This window comes from Thunnus albacares, chromosome 6 (genome assembly GCF_914725855.1).
Source record: "Thunnus albacares chromosome 6, fThuAlb1.1, whole genome shotgun sequence".
Lineage (NCBI taxonomy): Eukaryota > Metazoa > Chordata > Actinopteri > Scombriformes > Scombridae > Thunnus > Thunnus albacares.
This window is the reverse complement of record NC_058111.1, coordinates 22,136,323-22,161,322: the sequence shown is the minus strand read 5'-3', so window position 1 is coordinate 22,161,322 and position 25,000 is coordinate 22,136,323. Positions and strand designations below refer to the sequence as shown.

General features: G+C 38.9%; 1 protein-coding gene across 4 annotated transcripts in view; it reads right to left on the bottom strand.

Annotated features, from left to right (window-relative positions):
- LOC122984593 (SPHK1 interactor, AKAP domain containing) overlaps positions 1-25,000 on the bottom strand; it is a 129,964-nt gene that overhangs the window by 54,093 nt on the left and 50,871 nt on the right. For all 4 annotated transcript variants that reach the window (XM_044355150.1, XM_044355154.1, XM_044355151.1 and 1 more), the window contains one exon: positions 395-491. In XM_044355150.1, the coding sequence (XP_044211085.1) occupies positions 395-438 (44 nt within the window). In that variant the 5' untranslated portion in view covers positions 439-491. The remainder of the gene's footprint in view (positions 1-394; positions 492-25,000) is intronic.

Genomic DNA, 25,000 nt, shown 5'->3' with positions numbered 1-25,000 from the left:
ATGTAACTACAGTGAATATATACATGTTTGATTTGTGTTGCATTACTAGGATTAATTTTGTTTAGGAAAATAAAAACTGCTGAAACATATTGCAGCATTTCTGATTCATTTCTGTAATATATACTGTAAGAGACAAGAGATTCATTTGTTTTTGAACATACAGATTAACATGCACTATGTGTAAGTGCTGCAGGCCTCTGACCGCTTGTTCTTACAGGTTTACTTTTCAGTCAACACATACTGTAGCTCTCATCATTTCTTATTAAAAACGTTGCACATTTTAGCTGCAGAGATGATATAGCCAGGTGTAATGTTATAACTGCACATGGTTGTGTTCGATCAATATACTGTACATCTACAACATAACATTAAGAAAAGAAAGTGTTGCTCTTACAGCTCAGTAAAGGCCCGCAGCGCCATGAACAGTGATGACAGCATCTTTGATCTGATTCTCCGTCCACGTTCCTAATTTATTGGTCCAGGTTCTTTACCTGAAACACACAAAGATAGTTGATTGGATAAGAGAGTTCATACAAACATACACACACACACGATATCAGTATGAGAAGGCAGGAACAGATGGCTGCTTTCTTTTGCAACTTTCTCTGTCCAGCAGTTTTCCTGTGCGTCATCTGGCAGGTGTTTCGCTGTGGCACTGTGGATGTAAGCGATTTAAAGCACAGCAGTATGTCTCCACCTCTCCATCACACACTGTACAGGCACACGCAGAAGAAAGCATGTGCATTCACCCACACACACTACAAAGAAAGGGAGATAACACACATACACACACAATGAGTCTGTAGAAATGCATATATGGAATACCTGGGTAGTTATGATAATGTTAAAAGATCTTGTGTCTGATGTGAATGCAGATAACTGAACTGAACTATTTTGCATTTTCACACTGATCCACAAAGCTGAAACGTATTACTATTATTACCACTTATTAATATTTTTCATACCCACAATACAACCAAAATAGAAAAACATCATAACTATTATAAAGAGAAGAAGCTGCAGTTATTAACACAAGACAAAATAAAGATAACGAAAAGCAAACTAATTTAGCAAAGTCAATCAAATATTTTACTTTATAGTAAGAATTTAAAGCTTCTTGCTGTTTGGAAGCCAGCTGACATGTCTTATATTAGATCAGGTTAGAAATCAAAGTTTTCATCTACAACATTTGGCTCCTGGCTTACAGACTGATGCAATAGAAAGGGTTTAGTTGCTGTAGAGTTACTTCTCTTCACCACATTGATACAATTTTCACATCAAAACACGTTAGATACTGTGTGCTTTTTATGATTCTTGTATGAATAACATCAGCCTCAGATTTTTTAAGCACCTTTAATTTTTAACTTAATATCCCAGCCCATCTCTCAAAAGCACATCTTCTACAATTAAGCCAGAATCCCTTTCATTTACATCATTTCATATGTTAACATATGCTTAAATGGTGTGTGTTTATATATATATATATATATATATATATATATATATATATATATATATATATATATATATATATATAGCATCCATATGGCTTTTATACCATGACCATATGGTCATCCCACTCTGTGTCGGAAGTCAGAGGACTGTGCTAGCATGCATCATGCCCCAAACACTTACTGTCTGGGATTTTAACTGAGTCAGTTGTGTTTCAAATCTGAAATATTACTTACTCTGTAACCTAAAATATCCGCAGCTAAATAATCAACGATCAAAATATGTAAATATAATGTAAATTGTAATGTAATTAATTGTGTGTTCAACAGTCAGAAACTCAGGTAATCTGCTTTATAAATACTGTGTGATGTGGTTTGATCAGATATGATCAGCTCGTTTGAGTCCGGCGTGGGACCTTTGTTACATGTCACACCTATCTCCCCTTGTTTCCTGTCAGCCTCTTCACCAATAACTGTCCAATAAAGTGCAAGCAACAAGTACCAAAATAAAGTCTTTTAATACCTAATAACTAATACAGTACTTTGAAGCTGATTGAGAAATACGTTTTTAAGGCCTTTAAATGTGATAGACATGCTTTTGTTGAGAGTAATGAAAAAATGATTCTAGTAGCAGTTAATTTATTTTAAAATGTAGATAAAGAAGTAGATAAAGACTGATTTTTAACATTTGGGAGAGCTGTTGGTTAAAGTTAGAGCCCCAATCTGCACATTATACATTACAACTGTATCCACTAATGTGTGTATCTTGCAGGAGGACATGTACAGTATCCACTCTGGCCTGGAGTCAGTGTTATAAAGAGCCTTTGGCGACACTGAGTGCAAAGCACACAGACTCCGGGGCATTATAGTTACTGCTCAATAATTAACATCAGTGGAAGCATTTCAAGCTCTGGATACACATGAGCTTGCAAGCAGAATACCTTACAGCGCCTGCAATGCTATCAAAGCAAACCCACTTCATAAGTTGTTTTTGCACAGTGATAGTGGACATTTTAACGCTTGTGGTGTTTACTCTTAAACCTCCTCCTCCTCTAACATTTGTAGTTTGCATTCTGAAACTACAGCAAACTGTAGAAAAATACATACAGTAACGTCTTTGCTTCAGTTTGTCAGTGTGATAGCAGATTACGTGGTTGTCACAGTGCTGTGATGAGGTCATGGCAAGTTGTAATGAGGTTGCCACATACATTAATGAAGTTATTGGGCATTTTAATGAGGTCAGAGCAGATAATGATGAAAGAATTAGACATTATGTATATGAGATTAACTTAAGCATCAACAAACACACACACGCACACATTAATTGCTTCCTGTAACACAATAAGGCCACATCCTCTTGATGATTGCCGAAGAAGGATATAAACTTGATTAATTCTCATTAATGCATTTTATCCAACAGCAAAGTGTATTAGTGTAACACATGCTGGGATTTGAACTGAGTCGGTCTGTGGAGCATCATCAGGTGAAAAACCTGTAATCTACAGTAGGTGCAACATAAGGAAAGATTAGCAATCATCAATTACAGTAGTTTATATGTTAAACTGTTAGGACAGGTACAGTACAGTGTGTTGGAGGCAACATGTATGTCAGAGATGAGTAGATTTTGGTGTGAATATTAAGTGAAAGTGAAAAAATGTGCTCCAAAGAAGAGTAAAAAAGACAGCAGTGTGGACATTAAATGAGTAAATAAAAGAGTGCAAAACACAAACAACATGCAGTAATTGACCAATTAAAGTGTGTATAGGATCCTGTTTACTTTGGAGCAAAAAAGTTATCCCAATGCATTCTCCAAATGTATAAATGCACTGTATGTGGTCTGACATGACCCAGTGGGTAGACCAAAGGCTGGATTACCAATTGCACAAATTTGGCAACTGCCTATGAACTCCACAGGACGCAAAAGCTCCCGGCTTACTTTGTGTCCAGTGGTTTGTGCTAATCTAATTGCAAATTTCTTTGGGGAATAGACTCCACTAAAGCACACTATTAACTGACATGATACTAAAGTCCCTGTGTCAAAATCTAGTTTCAAAAGACCCTCATTATTTCTGTTTTGTGCTTACATATGTGCTTGCATATCCTTAAAATAACTTGTGATCAATCAAAGTACAACCCAGAAAATCTGGGGCCAGGTAGCATTCCAGCACAGAAAAACTGCACGTATTGTGCAGAGAAGGGGAGGAACTGGGGGTTAATTGGAACCCAGCAGCTCCAATTTTTGGCTCGCAGCTCCATGAAAAGTTAATCTGGCCCTGAGTATAGAACAAAATGCTTTGAAGCTTTAAACACAAAGCAAACACATGTGTTACATCATCAGTGTCCCTTTCTCCAGATGATTACTGCCTAAAAGAGAACAGTATTGCACACTCTGTAATGTCACCATCAGCATTCGGGGTTCAAAGAGAACATATTTTCAGAAGAATATGCCTTATTTTCACTTTAACAATGATGGGTGATGGTGTCAGGATGCATCTATGTGCTCTCAGCAGAAAAATCACTACTTCTGCAGCCTGTTACAAACACCTCAGCCTCATCAGACAAGACAATCAGCACACAGACAGCCAGGCTCTTTAAAAAAAAAAAAAAAAAAGATTTGATTTGAGTGGAACATATATATATATATAGATAGAAAGGGAATAAGAATTGATTTGCCTTGTGTTATCAATCCCTGTATTTTTCATCTCCTGGTGTCTTTCTCAAGGACACTTCATAAAGAGGAGTCCATGTTGAATGTAACACTGTGTGATCTTGTTTCGGTCTGTTTTGCCTCTGCACTCCATCCTGGCCAAAAAATACAACAGAATAAGGCGTGAGGAGCACTGTCTTTACTGTGAAAGACATGAAGCAGGTTAATCCAGGTGACAGCTTTGATGTCTTATGGATTCAAAAGATTATAACTTGTACAAACTTTCAGCCTTTCTTCCTAAATAGGTGGAAATGGAGAGGCAAGCTCCAAACAAGATGACAAATGAGTCAAAGCTACAGCACACGCTTCAGACTTTCTTATAAGAGGTGTATAAGGTCTCAAAGCAGAGGGGTTATGGGTGATTCAAAATGCTTCTTGTGAGAGTGGAGATAAACATCAAGAAAAGCAATCTTGCTTTGATGGCTACTCCCTGATCTTATCCAGTGTCCACAAGCACTTAAAAGGTTTGGGGAGGAAGATAGAGCAACATTAAAAAGCAAATTTCAAGACCATTTCATTAACCTCGCGCTCCCTCCTTCTCTATCAGTCTTTTCAGTCATTCCAGATTGACGCTGGAAGGGCATTTCATGTCAACAAAGACTGAACATAAATGCAGATGGACAAATACACTGACGAAGAGAGAGTCCAAAGTGAATATGCTTTGGTAGCACGCACTCTGTAAGAGCAGAATATCCCTTCTTTCTGAACACATCTAATAAGCACAAAGTAAGAAGGTGTGTGTTTCATTATCGCTCTGATTTTAAGCTACTACATCTCTCTGAAGGGATCATTAGAGGCAGGAAAGCTTTGGGGCCAGAGGGGCTTAAGCTACATACAAAAAAGCAAAGTCGATCTAACTGCACACCTGCCATTAAATATGACAGACAGCTTGACTTGGGCACTGTAAGGTAATCAGATCTGTCAAAATATGACCTTTGCAGAATAAAGCAACAGAATCTGTATCTCACAAATCTTCAAATTACCCCAGACAACACACCTCATCACAAGAAACAAATTAGTGTAACCTCACTACGTGTTAAGGACATTTTAATAAACAACATAAGAGATATTTTTGCTTTGAAAACTAGTAAACAATATAAACCCAACTGGAACTCTTTTGTTCCAGTGCAGCATACAAAACCATTAATAATAATGATATATTCTGCCAGAGCTGTAGAGACGACAACTTCATCTTCCTGTTTTGCCTGCTTTACAATAGTTTTGTGCGACACTATAAAAACTGCCATCCAAGCTTAATTTCAGGTAGTACATTTTCTACCTTAAGTTTAAATATATTTTAATCCAAGTAATGCACTCAAACTGATCTCTCTTATTATCAAGTTACAAAACTTTTTGTAGTTTTGGCCATTATTTTACTCGGTTATTCTAACATTGAAAGTAAGTACTGATGTCTGGGAACAATATAGTGCAATTTTATTGTCCAGTGCATCTTCACAGAATAAAACATTATTAAGATGTGGAATATTAGAAAAAAAAATGGCAACATGTTAAACAATACATAAGCATTAGTTATTTATAAAACATAGGGTGCTCTCCAATGTGGCAAGAAACAAGACCCTTCATATGATCATATTGCAAACAAGCAAAAGCCCTCTATTTAGAGATAAAGTTGAAAGTGATAATAATCAAAACAACAATAATCCCTCATTAGACAGAAAAACTGAATGCACACACCTAGGCCAGGAACAGTAGGTGAGAAGCTGAACCAGGAAGTTAGTCTGTAAACTATATTTACAACAGAGAATTTGGGTAATAATTTTAACTGGTTGTCTTTGTTTTTTCTTCCAAATAAGTTTGGCTATCAACCAGCAATTATCATATAACAGGAATAATGGCCAAAACTAAGAAATTAAGATCCAAGTAGTCATAGAGCAAAATGATCTTTATTATAAGTATTGGTGGTTTTTGCATACTGTTGAATCCCTGCCATTTTAAACTCCTCCTTCAGAAGACCAGTCTTGCTCAAAAGTACACTCACACACTACAAAAATACAGCAAGGTTGTGCATGCTCACTGGTGTTTTTTTTTTCTTACATCTGTGTGGAGATAAAATACCTGATTCTTCATGATGAGACTACACAAATTAAAAGAAGACAGAATCCTCATACAACACAGTCAAGATTTAAGAATATCGACTCCACTTGTCACCCACTACCCACTGCATAATATAGCTTTTACATTGCATATTGTTTTTCACAGGAAGGTTAATGTCAAACAAAGTTGATGAGCCATTTCACTGTCTGAAGCAGTCTCCCACAATATTGACACATGCTCTCATTCACGTCATGAGTTTTCACACATCACAGCTGTGGCAGCCTTTCTGTGTCTCAGGTGTTATATTGCAGTGGCGCAACAGGACATGCTGAGAAGAAACAGAATTGCAACTAACTCTTAGCATTAGCTTTAACATGCTTGGGGAACCACACGGGTGGGATTTGCCACATGGGACGTCTATAGTTGATGCTAAGTGTACAGTTAATGTTCATTTCACAGTCGCTATATTTGACTTTTTTGTAATTTATAACTCATTTGACACAATCAGTAACATCATGATGTGGTGAATACAAAGAATCTACTTTGTACTGCCATAAAAATTCACACCTAAGATTTATGTCCGAGTGATCTGGTCTGAAGAGGATGACAGAGAGGGCTTGAGGCGGGCTAAATGGGGCCACTGTGTCTTTCAGTGAGCATCATTTGTTCTGCTTTTTCATTAATTGCAGTGAAATCGGGATGGCAGCTCAGCATCACATAATCAGCCATGCAATGCTTCCGGCAGTTTTTGTGGTAGCTGGTCTACAGTGTGGCACCAGGTCTCTCTACTGTACCTGCCTGAAAGAGTCATTTCTCTTTTCTCTGCTCCCTTCTCAAAGTGACTCTAATTTTCCTGTCTTTATGTTTGAATTGATGGAACAAAGGAAAAGAAGAGGAGAAACGGGAAAAAAGAAATCATGGGAGCAGAATTAATCATGTGTGTGTTAAAGTTCACTGACATCAGCAGCAGTGACGAAGCTCCCCTCTCTATGTAACCTCTGCTGACTCAGCTATTCTATCTTCATTAAGTCTGATAATCTTCATCCTTCCATATTGCCTCCTTTCTCCCCCTTGCTAACATTTTCATATACACTGCCATCTGTGCGCTGTCTCACTTGTTCATTTCTCACTCCATTTATGTGTTGTGTAGTTGTTCTTTTTTTATGGCATACTTAAGCTCATAAACCACAAACACAATATTTCTACACACAGAGAGCTGCTACTTGAATAAACTTGACAAGGCATCACATCACCATCAGTAGAATCAGCACTCTTCTACTATTTACTCTACGATATTTTCTACTTGATTAATACAGTACTGACAGCTCTGTAACTTCCACACAGTACTATGAGAAAATACTGTGATTACTGTCTGAAAAAGGCCGTTTTAGCTCCTGTCTCTTTAAGGCTCCACTCTGTTCTGATTGGCCAGCAGCTCCTGGAAGCTGCCACTCGGCAGACATCCGTCAGCTCCTGAGGTTACGTCAACAAACCATGAAAAAAACTATAGCAGTAAGATTTCACTACTTTTTATCATTCTTCACTGGAAATGTCAACTTCTCAAATACATCCGTACATGTTCGAGCCAAAATCAGATAACACAACATATGGAAATCCTTAGCCACAAAGGCTACGAAATGGATAAGCCAACATCAGCTCGTTGGCAAAGTAGAAAAAAACACCACAAGCGAAGGTTGAAGCCCTGGCTTTTGACTTGCTGGGAGCATTTCTACATTTGTTCACTTTTAGCATTTAGCATGCTGGCTCAAGCATTTAAATGATTACCATGCCACTTCATGTTCGGGCAGTTACATGCTAATCTAATCCTTTCTTTTACTCATTCAGCTGTGGATTGCATGCTAAAATTAGCTCAGTATCTTCTCAGGTTGTCAGTAAGTGACAAAGTGGCTCCAGGATGGAGTCATGGGGTTTAGAGCACTGGGGAGATGGTGACAATGCAAATAAGTCATCAAGAGGGATAACCTCTACTTGGGATCCTGTCACTGTTTGGAAGAGCATGCCAGTATGTGTCTGTGTGTTCTGCTTTTGCTTTCACATTTTGTTGTGCAAATGTGTGAGTAACAGAATGACAGAGAGGGAGATGAAGAGTCTCTTGTTTGTTCTGTGAAAAGCTGTTTGTCGTTACTCCTCTGACTCGGGAGTCCCGGGTACTGTCTCTCACTGGTGTTTTTGTTAAAAGCTTATAATTGGTTCCCAGCTGCAGAGTGACTGTGGAAATCTTATAAGAGAGACACACTTGCTAAAGTGACAACACTGGATCCACAATACTTCTTTTCATTACTGCAATGTGAGGACACAATGAACAACAATAGAGTGACCACTGGTTTCCCACCACTAGAAGATATTGTAGAAGGTATAGCAAAACAAAAAGGAAATTTTTCTTCAGCTCCATAGATTGCTTTACAGCCAGCTAAAATTCGTGGGTGAATAAAAAAAAGACAACAGATATGTATGTAGTATTAGATCCAACTATGACTGGAAAAATCAAAAAGGAGGCAAAAACAGACAACGTGACAACAGAGGTCAAGGTAAGGTGAGTTCTGAGTTATGGTGCACGGTCTGTGATTTCACCTTGGTGTGAGTGAACAGTTCCAACAGTCAACAAAAGCCCTGCGGAAAAGCAAAAAAAGGAGAGGTGGAGGAAGGATAACGCTGGAGGGAAGGATAGGTGGAGGGCATGGACAGATGCACTGACATTTCAACAGAGTGTGTGCTCGCTCTGCCCACAGACACTGCTGCTCCTGGCCGCCATGTGCATTGGTGTGGAATATGGACAGGCTGCAAATGGGCACATATTCACAGAGCAACTTAAGGTAACTAGACACAGACAAAGTTTTAAAGAAATGGCAGCATTGCCCAAAGCCAGTTTTGGATCTCGTAATTGGCACCACATCATGGATGACATTGCATGCTTCAAGGAGTTCAGACATGATGTAAATGGCGAGTGGCAACTGTATCAATGAACATGCACCATCCTCTGCTGGGAGTGAGGAGCATAAAAATATCCAACATAAGTAAAAGAAGAGATCAGTGTTGGAACCAGTCTGAGCATATCTTATTTGATTGGTTCTTCACTGTTCTCTACTGTGTTTTGTCCACCCCAGCCTGTTAATGTTACAAAGCTGCTTTATGACAGCTGGACTCTACAGTGCAAGCATTTTTACTGCATATGCAAGTTAGTGTGTGAATATGAAAAATAATTTTGGTGCACCAGTGCAAGTGTCTGAGTTCTGACACTCATATTAGCAAAATGCAGAGATTTGCTACACTCTATCCCTTAAAAATATGTTTTATCTCTCTTTTCCATTTCTTATTAGCAAAGAGCAGTGTGCAAAACATTTATGTAGCAGCTTCTCATTTTTTAGCTGGTGCTGACTGTTGTCTTGCCAGATGACAAACACCGGCGGTGGCAATTCATTTCAGCTACTTGCTAGTTACTAATTAAAGGTGCAGTGTGTAGGATTTAGTGGCATCTAGCGGTGAGGTTGCAGATCGCAACCAAATGAAAACCCCTCCCTTTCCCCTTCCAAGTGTGGAGGAGAACCTATGGTGGCCACGAAACTTGCGAAAAACATGACAGGCCCTCTCTAGAGCCAGTGTTTGGTTTGTCCGTTCCGGGCTACTGTAGAAACATGGTGGTGCAACATGGTGGGCTCTGTGGAAGCGGACCCGCTCCCTATGCAGATATAAAGGGCTCATTATAAGGTAATGAAAACACAATTGTTATTTTCAGGTGATTATACACTGATTAAAACATACCTATGAATATTATATTCCATTTCTTCCAAGTCCGTTCCGCTAGATGCCACTAAATTATACACACTGGACCTTTAAAGTAAATTCCATGAGTAACTTGACAAAAGGGCAAAATTAAATTTAACTGTCGTTGGGTATATTCCCAGAAGCCATCAATAGCACAGGAGTAGGGTTTAGTTATGGGATTTGCTGCTATATACATGATTATTTTTAGTTTGTATATTGTTTTGCACAAAACCTTCTTTCTGTATGAATTAAGTTCAATCCTATGTCATTTTCTGGTTTTAGCTTGGTTTTAGCAGGATGAGTGTTGGATCAGACTCGGTACCTGATATCAAAGGACTCTGATTGGGATTGGGGACCAAACAAAACTTGATCGAGACATTCCTCAGTAAAAGTTGTTGAATTACTCTACATATATGGTAGCAGAAGTACAATTACTAATGCAAAAACTTCTTGCATTAAGTTAAAACCATAAGTAGCTGTCTTGGCACATGGTAACGGTAGTGAGAGATAGTTTCTGCTCAGACCAGTCGCACCGGTACTAGTTTATAGGAACAATGACTTTGTGTCACTTATCTGTGTGTGCCTGACAATCACAGATTTGTCATAAATAAAGCTGCTAACATGATAGCTGCTGTGCAAGTGGGCACCTTGTTGTTGTTGGACATATTGGGTGTTTCGTACATTTTGATTGGCACTTGAATGGTAACATCCTTCAAACCATATGCTGTAGCCAATGTTTCTTTTCTGGCAAGTAAGAAATATTTCATTTTTTGATAGTGACAGACGGACTGTGTTAGATTTTCCTCCTAAACCTCTTTTTGCTTTGTTTTTTTCTCCCCTCTCACTCTTTCCACACTTCAGTGCCATACCATCTCTCCTTCCTCTCCCCCCTGCTGTACACATACTGCATATTTGATAACCTAGTGTGTGTTTGATTCCATGTGCCCGGCCTGTCTGGTGCAGTGAATATACTGTATTGAATAAAGAGATTTCTAAATTGGATGATTGATTTTTTTGTCTACCTTGAAGGATTTTTGTGTTTGGATTCAGCTTTTCTGAACAATGAAAAATACCCAGAATGTTTGCTTTTCTCTGTAGCCATGGTGTGTGTGTGTGTTGTTTTATTTCCAACAGCATAACTTAACATGGTGATGGTTGAATATGTGAGTAGTGCACTGTTGGGGTACAGTGAAGAGGCAGGTTTTAATGAGAAACTGTGAAAAAAATGAGAAAAAAGAAGCACTGTAATGGAATTCACAGTGTGAGAAGCTGAACAATCAAAAATCACTGAGTCATTCAATTAATTAATAAACCAAATAGAATAGCTGTTCATTTGGTGCTACATTGCTGAAAATACACTACAGCACATCACTAGTCAAGTAAAGTAATTTTTTATTTATATAACCCAATCACAAATCACAAATTCGCCTCCTCATGCAGCTTTATAATCTGTACTGCATATGACATCCTCTATCCTTAGACCCTCAATTTGAATAAGAACCTCGTTAAACCTTTAACGAGGAAAAAATGAGAGAAACCTCAGGAAGAGCAAAAGAGGAGGAATACCTCTTCCAGCACAGACAGACATAGAATAGATGTTGCGTGTACAGAATAGACCAAGATAGCAAAATTACAGTATGGAAAAACCAGATGACAAAATCATAGATAAACTGATAACATGTATACAGTATGTGACTGTATATTATCACAGTACAGTAAAAAAAAAAAAAAAAAATCCAAACTCTTTCCAATGACAAAAAACCCTCTTCATGTAATGACTAGTCCTCTACATAGCATGTGCATTTTTCCTTTTTTTATACTTATTGTACAATAGTGGCTGTATACTGATCATCCAACCCTGTCTCCTCGAAATTACATTCATAGACCACAACTACTAATACCTTTTGCAAGAAATGTAATGGTGGCTGAATGATGCTTTCTCTCAACATAATGAGAACATGTCATTCTTTCTTTTTCCACCAAAATATCTGATCTTGCAGTATAATATCCAGTAGTAACTAAAGAAATATTAAACTTTTTATGGTTATGTTTAGGCACTGGCAGCATTCAGTTAAGGTTAGGGATAGATCGTGGTCTTGGTTTAATACAGAAAAAAGTCTGCAGTGACTTGAAGCATGACACGTTTATTAACATTTAAGTGAAACCACCATCTTTCCCTGACCAAAGTGGTTTTGTTGCCTAAATCTAACCACATGCAAGATGTGAAGCCTAGTCTCCGGTGACCTGTGTTTTCAGGGCGATATATAATATGTAACACTAAATTCTTTTGAAAAAACGTTGCCTGTGAACATAATCCAGGCAGTGATTACGTTTGCCAGCGCAACATAAATGGGAAAACAGTTTAGTAGTATATGAGCGTAATTTCTAGGGTTGGACCATCTGATCCCACTGAACATCAACAGATAAAATTATCTTTGAACTATGAGGTGTTTTGAAGATTAAGATCTAATTATTTTGCTCATTATAAGCTTATGTCTGACACCTTTCTGCATGTTTGACCCATAGAAACATGTTTTAAACTCTGTGTTTGATATTAAGATGTCATAAGTCATTGGCAGCTAGTCATTTGTTTCTGCAAAATTATGCTCGAGTCTTGCAGCAGCTGCATGATTGCAAAAATACATAGATGCATCGTCTATGAAGTATGGTGTCTAACACAGTATGAACATGTAATTTAATGACAAATCATTCCTTCACCACTCTGACTCACACAGGCTCTGTGTTTGCTTCTTTGTCTATCTTTCTGTGTTGCTGTGCTTTCTCTCCCGGCCCACTCTCTCAGCGGGGAGAAGGGACAGACACTGCTTAGCTACTGTTCCTGCTGGCTCGGTGTTACTTTTAATGTCAGCTTTTACTTGCGACTGCAAATCAACTAACAAATGGCCATTATTAGAGATGTAACCAAATCTCACTACATCTCTGGCTCACGGTGGGACGTCTGGAGAACAGAACACATTGTAACCAAGCAGTTGGAAACGATGCCTATACTCAAGGATTTGTCATCATTCAACTCCGTCAGGTTTCACTTGAAAGGAGCTTTGTACTACTTTACTTTTATGTAAGGAAACTGCTAATAGTGAACAAAACTTTCCTGTAAGATGATATGTTTCTATCAGTAACTTATTTTTAGACATTTGCAAGAAGCTCTGTTCATAAAAACAAATCAGAGGTGCCTGCTTCAGGAGCAAGTTCTTGAAAATGAGAAGCCAATCAACTTATCACTTTCCTCTTTGTTATGTTTCCTTGCCCCAGTTTCTCCAACATGAGCCAGATGTGTCCTACACAAGCTTATGAAAAACAGATCCATCTGACTTTGCTTAAATTCTGCAGAGGAGGATGGAGACAACAGACGAGAATATCTTTCTATTGTCACTGAAATAAGAGGAGGACGAAACCAACAGTTTTGTTACCTACAACATAATGCATTGGATGTATACTTATGATTAAGCAAACATGCTGAATGAATTTTCTACCTCTCTGCGTTGGAAAATTTGGACCCATGCTCTGTATACCTTCACTTCTTCACTTCCTAGTGCAGTGCTAATTTTTACAGTACATTGCAACCAACAACCATCAATATGCAGAAGAAACATGTACATCTGTGCTCATAGCATCCTTGTGCACATTTTTTCTCTTTCGTACAATGTATGAAAAGACCTCAGAAGGTGAAAGGGGATGTGGATGTTGTAAATGGTCATTAGACTAACAAATACCCAACACATATAACACTGGACAGTCACTGCAGTGTGTTCTTAAGTGTTTTTATGTGTGTAGATGTATACACTGCAGGTACTGCACTGTGTATGAATATATACTGTATGTATCCTAGTGTAGTCAATTATTCCAACAATATCACATATGGTGTACAACCAATTAATTGTACAGGTTTCTGTTTTCTATATTTTTCTCCAAACTAACTCCAGTGTGTGATTAGTTTATAGAGATATTTCTCTATAAACTAATCACACATTAGTTTATAGAGATATTTCTGCCCAACTGTCTACAGTCTACATGGATAAAGAGTGGAAATGACACTTAAATACCGCTGATCATGAACTGGGACTTAAAGAACATCTGCTTTTGACTAAATGGATGTTGACAAATCTATCTGATAGAGTTAGAGTGAACCTTCTGTCAAAACTGACAGAAATCTGACAGAGATGGATTTGTGGCTCTCACCACAGAAAATAACTTGAAGATTGATTATTCAGACAGACATCATGGTCAGTGTGGCTGTACTCTAAGCCTGCTCAGTTAAATGAGTAATATTTACTGTATGTATAAAATACTGAGCGGCCAAATGTGAACAGGTTCATACATCATTATCACAGCTAACGTGCTTCTTTTAATGTACTGACCATTGAGGAGGAATGGGAACCATTCCTTTTATTGATTTGAAATCTAGTGTTCTCCCTGCGGTTGTTTGCCATGAGAGGTGATTCACTGTCAAAGCTAAAAAATAAAAGAAAAACTTTCATACTGCTTTTCAGATACGTTTAATAGTTGAACCTTTGGTAACTCAGTTGATCCTGTCAGGGAGCATTTATGTCTTTGTCCACACCTCAGTTCACCGGACACATGTATGTATGCACATGTTGCTGTGTCACTCACATACACACACATTTGTTTGTTTTATGGTCTAGTGTGTGTGTGTGTGTGTGTGTGTGTGTGTGTGTGTGTGTGTGTGTGTGTGTGTGTGTGTGTGTGTGTGTGTGTGTGTGTGTGTGTGTATGTAGATGGATAGGTGGTTGAGTGTCTCTATGTTTGATGTGGCCTGTCAGGTGCGACCATGCAGTGCCCAGTGGGAAAGGACTGAGGTGACTCAGATGGACACAGTAGTTGTGTTTGTACGGCTGGAAAATGGCGGGGTGTGGACAAAAGAGCATGACAGAACGACAGAGAGATGATCGAGATGGTGAGTGTGTGTGTGTGTGTGTGTGTGTGTGTGATGAACCCGAGGGCCTCCATCACCACCCTCACTCAAATAATTCCTCTGGCCATTGAGTTTGTTGTAATATAAATGCCCTTGACACTTGGCCGGGCTGTTTGCTGTGTGTCTGCTGGCAGGCAGGGGAAAAAGAAAAGTAACTCTGGCTTGTGGGGCTTTAGAGGTGTAACTGTAAGTAATGTGTTTTGTAGTTTATGTGCTACACTTGTGCGCAAAAAGTGAGCATACTTCTCCCAGTTTTGTATGACACACGTGTTTTTGTGTGTTGCAAGACAGTGGTGAGTCTATTTTTAGCACAACCTGATGATGTGTTTAGCTGCCGGTTATGGTCATGGGGCTCAAGCAGCACAGGTCTGTGAGGCACTTAGGAGTAAACAAGGCCTCAGCACAATGCTCCAATCAGGGGAGAAAAAAAAAAATCAAAAACAAAATAAATGATCGAGGGGCATTTCTCTACTTGTCAATTTCACCTCTAGTTATACCCCGTCTGCGCTGCATTTTACAGTTTTCTCTCTCTCGTCCACCTGACAGAACAGATTGGCCTTGTTTTTAACTGGAGTATCTGTCTAAACTGGTTGTATAACAGCTGGTTCACATAACTGTGACCCAAAGCATCCTTTTAGACTTAATGTCTATTTTCTTCCAACTTGCACATGCAAGTATATGATTGCATATCAGACTGTGACTGCAGTCAAATTATCTTTAGTGTAAAGCAGTGCTGCAGCTGAATGTATCCACTGAGAGAAGACTGCAGCTGCCACCGCTTTAGCTACATAGCTGATTTAGACACACCTTTACCGAAAGTCTCCCGGATCAATGCAAGGAAATTGGAGGATGAAATGAATTCAAAGCAAAGTGACCTTCAGCTAGTAGCTAGCTACAGTATGTACATTGGGTACAAAATTCAGCCTAGCATAGTCCAGTATCTAGCTTAGCTCAGGCATTATATTTAATTACAGTCATTTTTGTAAATGTTTCACATAAAATTAAGATATATTGAATAGAAATATTACATGGCAGAGTTATGTTCATCCATTTTTGTTTAGGAAATCCAGATTGACGTCTAAGAAAGCAGGCATTGTGCAACAAAACAAAGTCAGCCCCGTGTGGTATCAGTGTTTCGACTGAAAAGGATCATGAATTTTTGGTTATAACCACTGTTCCCTGAAGGACCAGGATTGGGTACCACGTTTGTTTGCACTTTTCTAGGCCGTTCTGGGCTCAGTGAGCAGCAGCTGTTAAAATGAGCCACAGCAGATCTGAGCTTCCACACCTGCCACAGGTCATCAGTGTCTTCAGGCATGACTAAAAATGATCTCAAGGACGGATTAGGTACTGTAGTTATGTCTGTGATCATGTGTTTTGTGATACAATGATGATGATGATGACAATGATGATGATGATGAAAAAATGATACACTAAGTGTTCCCTATTTAGAACAAATGGCCAATTTATTCCTTTTTTCTCTCACTTTTGATACAGTCTCATCCACTTGGCTTTACTGTACTGTATAAACAAACTGAAAACCACACTAACCTTTACACTTAATTTTCATTCATCTATCTGCACCTGTCACCATCAATTCTGCTCCCCCCCTCCCCCCTCCCTCCATGTGTTTGTTTTAGCAGTCTTTAATGGACCTCTGCATTATTTACATCTCAGGACTATTTTCAGACACGTTGAATTATGTACATACAGTGTCTAAATGAGGCCGGCAAGCAACCAGGAAGTGTTTGATAGCTTTACTGATTCCTTGTGTGTGTGTTCAATCCAAGAGAGTACATACCCTGACAGCACAGTGTGTTTCCCTTTTGTTATTCCTCTGGACAGATGTGTGAGGCTGGATGCATGAATAAATAGTATGTATGCAGAGTAAATGAATGCCTTGCATGAATTTTTATTCATGTGAATAATGTATGTGAATATCTGTACATCTGTGTGTGAGTGTGTGTGCCTGGCAGCCTGATGCCATGCATTCCAGTAACACTGTAGAGATCAATTCTCTCTGTGTCCATTAGTGAAACGGTCTGACCCTTTGGGATAAGCATGGAACCGGATGCCAGCACTATAGCTGCCTGGCGTAGCGTGTGCTCTCATCCATTTAATCCCTGTCTGCCCCTTTATCTCTCGCTCTTTCTCTCTCCTTCTGTTTCACCCTTTCACCACCCTCTTATATCATGTATCACAGAGCATTTATCCTTCCCCAAGCTTTGTGTCCTCTCTCACACTGATGAAGAGAGGACACTGTACAGTTAAGGCTTTTAACTTACATATGAATCCAGTGCGATGTGCAATCAGTGGACAGATAAGAGTGAAAGGTCTTACTCTTCACCCCCTTAACAGGATCTACAAACAACTAGCAACTAACATGACTTGAGGCTGAAGCCAGTGCATAAGTAGCTTTAAGTGCAATGCCACTGACACTGGCCGCAGTTGACTCCTATTCAAAAAAGAGAACTTCTCTCTATAAATACTAAATCAGTAACTATTTTCAATGAGTCATTATGGTCTCAATTGCTCTAATAAGTGTGCTGGTGGTCATTTTGGCAATGTCTGCCCTGTTAAGATTTGAAGACTTATAGTGTAGACGTGGTCAGAATCAGATCATTGTCACAATATTTCAGTAAGTCTAATGTTACTTGATAACAATAGCTAAGGTAGCTAATGTTAGCCCAAGTGTTCACCATTCTGCGTTCCCAGTAAGCTAGCGTTCACTTTGGTCCAAGGTAGCATGTTTCTAGAGTGTGGAAGACAACACCCGCATCCCATATTTGGAATATCCTGGTTCCAAACGATAGCACCGACCATAAGCAGCAACTCGGAGCTTCAAACTGGCTCCAGTGCAAACCAACGGGTGACATCACGCCTCGCTGCATCTATCTTTATATACAGTCTATGATTTCAAAGTAAATCTTGAAGGAATACCTCTTCCACATTTTCTGTTGCAGAACCTGAAGTTTTCAGAAGGTTTAAGACTTGCAAGCAACAGTGAAGGACATATTCAGAGCCTTGACAGGAAATAGAAGAATCAATATAATGTAACTACTGTTAAAAATCCAATTAGCTACTGGCAAATGTATATCACTTTAGTTAAATTGTCCAACAACCTGTTGTGCAACTTTCATCTGTATCTTTTAATTGTTTATATACTGGAAGGCAAAAAACAGTAGCTGTTGAACGCTGAGAAAGATTGATTTCTTAATGTGACTGGGGCTAAATTAATTGAATGTCAGTTATTCTGCGCTGCATTTGCCAACATCCTGCACATTCCAAGTCTCTTGAGCTCAAATGAGGGGAATATGATGACCACCACTTCACATAAAATCATGATGCATTAAATTGACCGAGTGATGAAAAGTAGAAGTGCCCTGTGAGAATGTGTTTTGATAATGAGTGATAAACGGTGAGAGAGATCTAACTGCAGACAGCATTCATTACTTGTGTGACGATCAACCAGCTCAATGAATGTGTGCTAATGTCTGATATCAGTTAAAAGCCTGTTAAGGAAAGGAGAAGGGAAAGAGAGTGATAGTGTAGGGTAGAGAAGGAGAGATTGGAAGCTGACAAAAGGATGAGTGGATAAAGCCCAAGCCGACTGTCATAAGTCTTTCTGAGCATCAGTTCAGCATGAGTTTAGCCAAGAAAAGTGGAAAATGGAAGATGACGGTGCCCTGTTGCTGATTTTCATTTGTTATGATCCCAGATGACAATATAATGATATGATAAGAGATACTTATCACTTATCTGACACATGCTACTAAACACGTGACCGTTTACTCATTGTGTAAAATCACCACTGTGAAGGCAGACAACATGTTCTTGAGCTCTGTATGACTGCTAGAGGAAAAAAACATACATGCGTCCAATTGAGCATCAAATGAAACACTAAAATTAGTCATGTCCTTGCTCTCATTTCTCATTTCCAACTCTGTCAAAAGCACTGCCTACCTTTTTCAGCACCCTTGTCAAAGAGATTAATTGATTACATACTGTAGATCTGGCTCATTAGCAGGCTACTTGCCCACACATGTGAGGTTTAACAAGCTCTGCAGTGGGGGGGGGGGGGGCTGCATCCAAGAGCTTGTTAAGGTTTGTCAAGGCCAGTCTTAATTGCTCCATCACGCTGTTTGTCTGGTTTCTGCTGCTTCACAGACTCAACCAGGAATCAGATTGGATGCTGCCTACTGGTACATGCTTTAGCGCTCTTTCTCTCTCTGGCTACGTTCACTATCCACACACGCACACACAAACAAATATACACACAAATCTGTATATTGTGCCATAAAACATACATATATAAATGGAAATGGAAAGACTTCTGCAGTAAAATATAGAGCAACAAGTTAAAATTATCGCTGTACAGTATAGGGCTGAAATAAATTACCCATAGCCCAGTAAGATAATATTAATGCCAAAACATAAAGAACACAATATATACAATATGCAAATATTTATTAATGCTCAACAACTTAATATGTAATTGATAGTATGCTTATTTAACATGTGTTAGGTATAGGTTTATTTACCCAGAAAACAACATGTGAATACAGCTGCCATCTTGGAAGTCCTCAATGTTGGAATAAATGCAACAAAACAGCTTTGGCTTAAAAAAAACCCAAAATAAAACACAATAGCCCAATGGCAGGAAGCCCAGACCTGGATCATTATCAACATCTAATCAACAGATTTTTGGGCCAATGGATATCTGTCCACCAAATTTCAGCCAAGGTTGTTTCAAGGCCTAACCTTTTAAGACAGACAATAAGCCAGCAATGAAACCTTTTCTGTTTTGTGTAACAGTGCTTTAAAGCCAGATTAACTTTTGCTAAACAGCAGTCCCTGTGTTTATAAGTGGTGGTTACCAGTGCTAAATTTCCTTACATCTCCTAAGATTATGTCAGATGACACCACCATTAGCATTTAGGCAAACTGAAAAGAGGGAGTGGAATGGGACCAAAAGCAAATGTCTCTTCTAATGAATATCTTTGTGTTTACTTCTTTTGTGGTTAATTATTGATTTTTTTTTTCTCCATGCTATATAGTTTAACTGTGGTACACGTAGAGAAGACTCCTAAAATTAACAAACATACAGTACTGTGAGTCACAAAGCAATATCAAGATAAAGTTAGCTAATGTTAGCTACTAATCATACCTAAGCAAGTAAAGCTGTGAATTCCTCATTCAAAAGATGAATTAGACTCACTCAAAAATGACGATACATATAGGCTATATACACACCTTTTTATTTGTATAGCTGTATGTTTATGTCGCCTCTCTCAGAGAGCTGACAAGTTAAAGGGCAGCCTACTGATCTGTAGCATCAACAACATTGGCAGTACGGTGCAAATGTCGGATTTTATAACAAGGAGAGACCCTCACCCTCTAGTGGGCTTTGGCTCTTTAGGGAGTGCAGTGTGACTAATAAAACTAGTTGCTCTGCGTTTACTGTAGTCAGTACCAATTCAGTGTCTCACATGCCAAATCATTACATTAATTTCCTTCCATTCATGTATTCAGGGAATCAGCCGCCTCAGCCAGAGATGGACTCTAATGTGCATATAGGCCCCAAAACAGAAAGGTTTACATGCCCAAGGAGCAACTTTCATTGGAATAACAAGGCATCATCTTAGAACTAGAGTCTCTTACAATAAAACATCCATGGGATGAATATATATACTTTATTTAACAAGGAAAGAGCCTCACCACAGCACACAGAAAATATATAGTATATGACATACTTACAGTATAATGAAGTAGATAATATATTCAAAGTATAATCAAGGATCACAAAGCTCTCTGTCAAAACTCTTTTGCATTGGACTCTTGAGCTGTTCCTTTGACTGAGGCTGATGGTCTCTGGTGGACGAGAATCAACAGCACGGTCTGTTTCTCCGTGTAACACGGTGCTGCAGGGCTGCAGGATTAATCACATTACAGCTGTGATTTTGATTCATACCTCTCTGCAGTCTTGTTTCTACGTGACAATTCTGCCACATTTGAACTAGCAGGGAAATCTGATGAATCGAACCAAGTATGACTAAATTCTGCCTGAAGCTGCATCGGCAAATAAATAATGTGTGTTTCTCCCTGTGTCAAATGTGCACAGGTAGTAACAGAAGCAGCAATGTGCAAGAAACTGTTTTGGACAAAACACCAAAAAAACAGAGTTGTTTTTAACATTTTTTTAATCTAGAATCATGCAGCCTGATAATATGACATCTGAGCAAGAAAATCATATAATATTAATATACTACATCCCTCTGGTAATTATGAAGATGAACTACAAATTAGGGGAACATTATGGAATTATAAAGAGGAGGAATTAAGACGTCAGAAGGGAGGCCGGTTAGGGTGAAAACATTGAAAAACATGCACTTAAAAACTGACACTGTGCACACGTGCATTGAAAATGTGCACATACGCACTGAAAATGTGTTACACAACAATAACTTCCAAGCGCACTGAAATTATTTTACATGCACACACTCAGATACACACACATGAGTGGCCTATATCCCGCCGTATGTGAAGGTGGTGGGGTGTGAAATTTTTCAGTGCCTATGTGCACATTTTCGATGTCTATGTGCACATATTTCAGTGATTTCACCCTAATCGGCCTTCCATATCTTGCATAACAAGCAGTAAGACACACATACACACACACACACAAAGTGATAAACTCTCTAAATCTATATAGATCTGCAAGTTAATTTTATGTACATAAAAACAAACACACTCACAGAATAGAAATCCTTCTCTAAGCTTTGAGGCTTAAGTTGATCCACAAAAATGTTGTGTGTCGTGTCAGATCTATATCTAACAAACCAGCGAGGCAGGCCAACATACCCACAACAGCTACACTGAGAGCAAAGACAGTGAGCATCAATTATGTGATCCTGAGCTCAGTTTGTGGAGTTTAGTGATGAAATCACACACAGTATACTGACTAATGGTGTTAAAGTCTATTTTCACAGCTGATCTTCTCTAGTACATTTTATTTGTGCTAAACAGATCAACTTGGGAATTTTAGCCAAGGACATAGTTTTCAGTACATACTGTACAAATCCTGGCTTTGATACTCTAATTATCCAATGCTGACTACAAAAATTTCTACTCAAGCAACACTGGGAATTGAACCAGCTTAAGAAAGCAGCTTCTGAGTAGCAGATGACCTACAAGAAAAGCACATTTACTGTTTTTTTATGTTTCTGCATTCAAGCCACTTGGTTAAGGCTAGAGAAAAATTGTGGTCTTGGTTAAGTAATAAAAAGTCAACCATACACGACATGGTTACTTAATTAACAAAAACCCAAAACCATTAGCTTTCCCTAACAATAATCAGGGAGCTCTTGTTACCTAAACCAAACCACATGCAAGCCTCAGGATGCTCAGTGAACATATTTAGAAGCGATTATGTTTCCTTCAAAACATATGCGAAAGATATTACTATTAACATAACTTCTAGGAGACAGGGTTGACCATCTCCTTCCTGAGAGGATATCACTCAACTCCCACACACAGTTGTCAGACCTATGTAGAGAAGAGCGCATTATTTATAAATATGAATAAAGGAGGTAAATTGATTGGTCATGATTGATGCCATGACTACTGCCATACCTACTGATGTTCTGCTCCCTTTTCCCAACTGTGTCAGTCTTGCCATGGGCCAATGAAAATATCACTCAATTGCCACATCTTGTGCACCATGGGTCCTGCCCCATGCTTTCCACCATGCATCTATTATTCACAAGCCCACAGTCCTTGAAACAATTGCCTTTAAAAATGACTTAATATGAATTATTTGATTTGATTTGATTTTTCATCCCTACAAAGGTGTTTTTTACTTGGCTTGTGCCTCTCCATATGGGGGTCAGCTGCCTCTGGAAACTGGTATGATCCTCCTAAATCCAGGTTCTTCCTGCTAACAACACAAGCCTGCTGTACCTCAGTATATTTTGGACACAACTCCAGTAATGTCTTTTTGATGGTGTGTGCCACACTGTGTCTTGGTACTAGAGCTCTAATTTGATATAGCAATCTCACTGTCACCCAAAATTGTCACTTAACATCCGTCTAGCTCAGAGCTTTTGATCTGCCACTTGATCAATTTTCAACCCTGTCAAAGCCTATTAGCCAGTCACAGCCTCTTACATGGGTGTCAGGAAACAGAGAGGGACACTGACAATATCACTGAACACAGATCATACACTCGTGTAAACACATGGACAAGACAGACATGGCATGACCAGCACATAGTCACCACAAACAGCAGGCAGAGAAGGGAAGCAGCAGAGCAGAGACAAAACTACATCTTATTTTCTTAATTTTTTTCATAAGAATTGACAAAATATTTAACTACAGGATCCACTAATACTAATGTATTTTATTATCTCCGCCAGCCGTAAGCCTGAAGGGGTGTGTGTGTGTGTGTATCTGTCCGAAGCTAATCTCGCATACTACTGGACTCATCAGCTTAATATTTTTTTGTGCACATTTATGAATGTATGCTCAAGGACCTCTTGTGGTTGCGGTGATTCACAATTTGTGAAAAACCTATTTTATAACATCATTCCTCTTAAAGCTTAGACTTTCGTCCTTTCAGCCATTTTACGATATGATGCATTACGACATAGCAAAAGGCATTTCTTGTGATCAGCTAGGCTAAAAAACAAGGCTTACCAGTCTAGGCTCACTAGTCTGTTAAAGGCCACATTTTGGCCTTTGTTGTAACTCAAAAACTGACATCCATAGAAAAGCTTGGTATCATCTTGAACTGGAGCATCTGTCGATTAATTCCATACCCAATATGTTATGATCAACTAGTTAGGCAGGATACGACATGAATAAATCCCTGTTTCTGTTATCTTCGCCGCCATCTTGACTATATAGACCTGGCAGAGATCTGCACTCTACTGAGTTCACTCTTCTAGTTGCTTATGTTGTTGGCTTCACTTTTACAATTACTAGGTACCTTTAGACTTTGTTTTCTTGGATTTACTTCCCTGTGCAGTGTACGCTTTACAGCCATGAGCCCATGAAAACTAATCAGCTTGCACTCCAACAGTGTATCTGTCTACAACAAATTCACAATATAATGCGTCATATTACAGATCAAAATTACTTTGCATAAGCTACTCCAGCCTAATGTCTTCAAGTATGTGTTCCACAGACCTCTCATTTGTGTGCATATGTGACAAACAGACTTAACCCACAAGAACATGATCAGGTTGGAGTGTTGTGCCTGATGCTGCACACGCTTCTGCTGTTTCACTGGCATCACACTCTGGTGGTGTATGATGCGCTTCAAATCCAGTTTTCCTATGTATGCCCACACATCTGCAACTTTTTGTTGTGCATCAGCATGGGTTGTCCACTGTCCTATCTCCAACTGTAAATGTGCATCAACTCTCCAGAAAAGCAGTATGGTGTTTGCTCCCTTCACCAAATTTGCAACATGCAAGCTGTGACTTGCAACTAGAGCCTGACCGATATATTGGTCAGCCGATTTTATTGGCTGATACTGGTCTATCACATATATAACAGGATATATATACATATATTTGAGAGTGACAATTATTTGAAACAGGGCACTGGCACCATTTGTGAACTGCATGTAAGCAATGCTCACAAATTGCTTTTGCGAAACAGACCCCAGATCAGCAGATCCCGGCTGCTGTACCTTGACCCCTTTAGCCTGAATGACATGTCATACAAGTGTAAATTGATGTGTCACACTACAACAACATGGCAGCTGCATAGTGCACTTGAGACTTAAGTTGTCACTCTGATCGCAACATCTTTGATTTGATTCTAGCCACAGACCTTTGTTGCATGTCATTTCTTTCTCTTTCCTTGTTTTCTGTCACATCTCAACTGCCCACTAGTTGTTCTGGTTAATTTAATGTTTTAACCAAGATTATGTTGAGTAATTGTTTTCAAAAATGAGAAAACATCCCAACATTAACACATTTTGGAAGGAAAAGTTCAAATGGTCCAAAAATTCAAATTCTTGGAATAGCATCTGACGGCATCAAT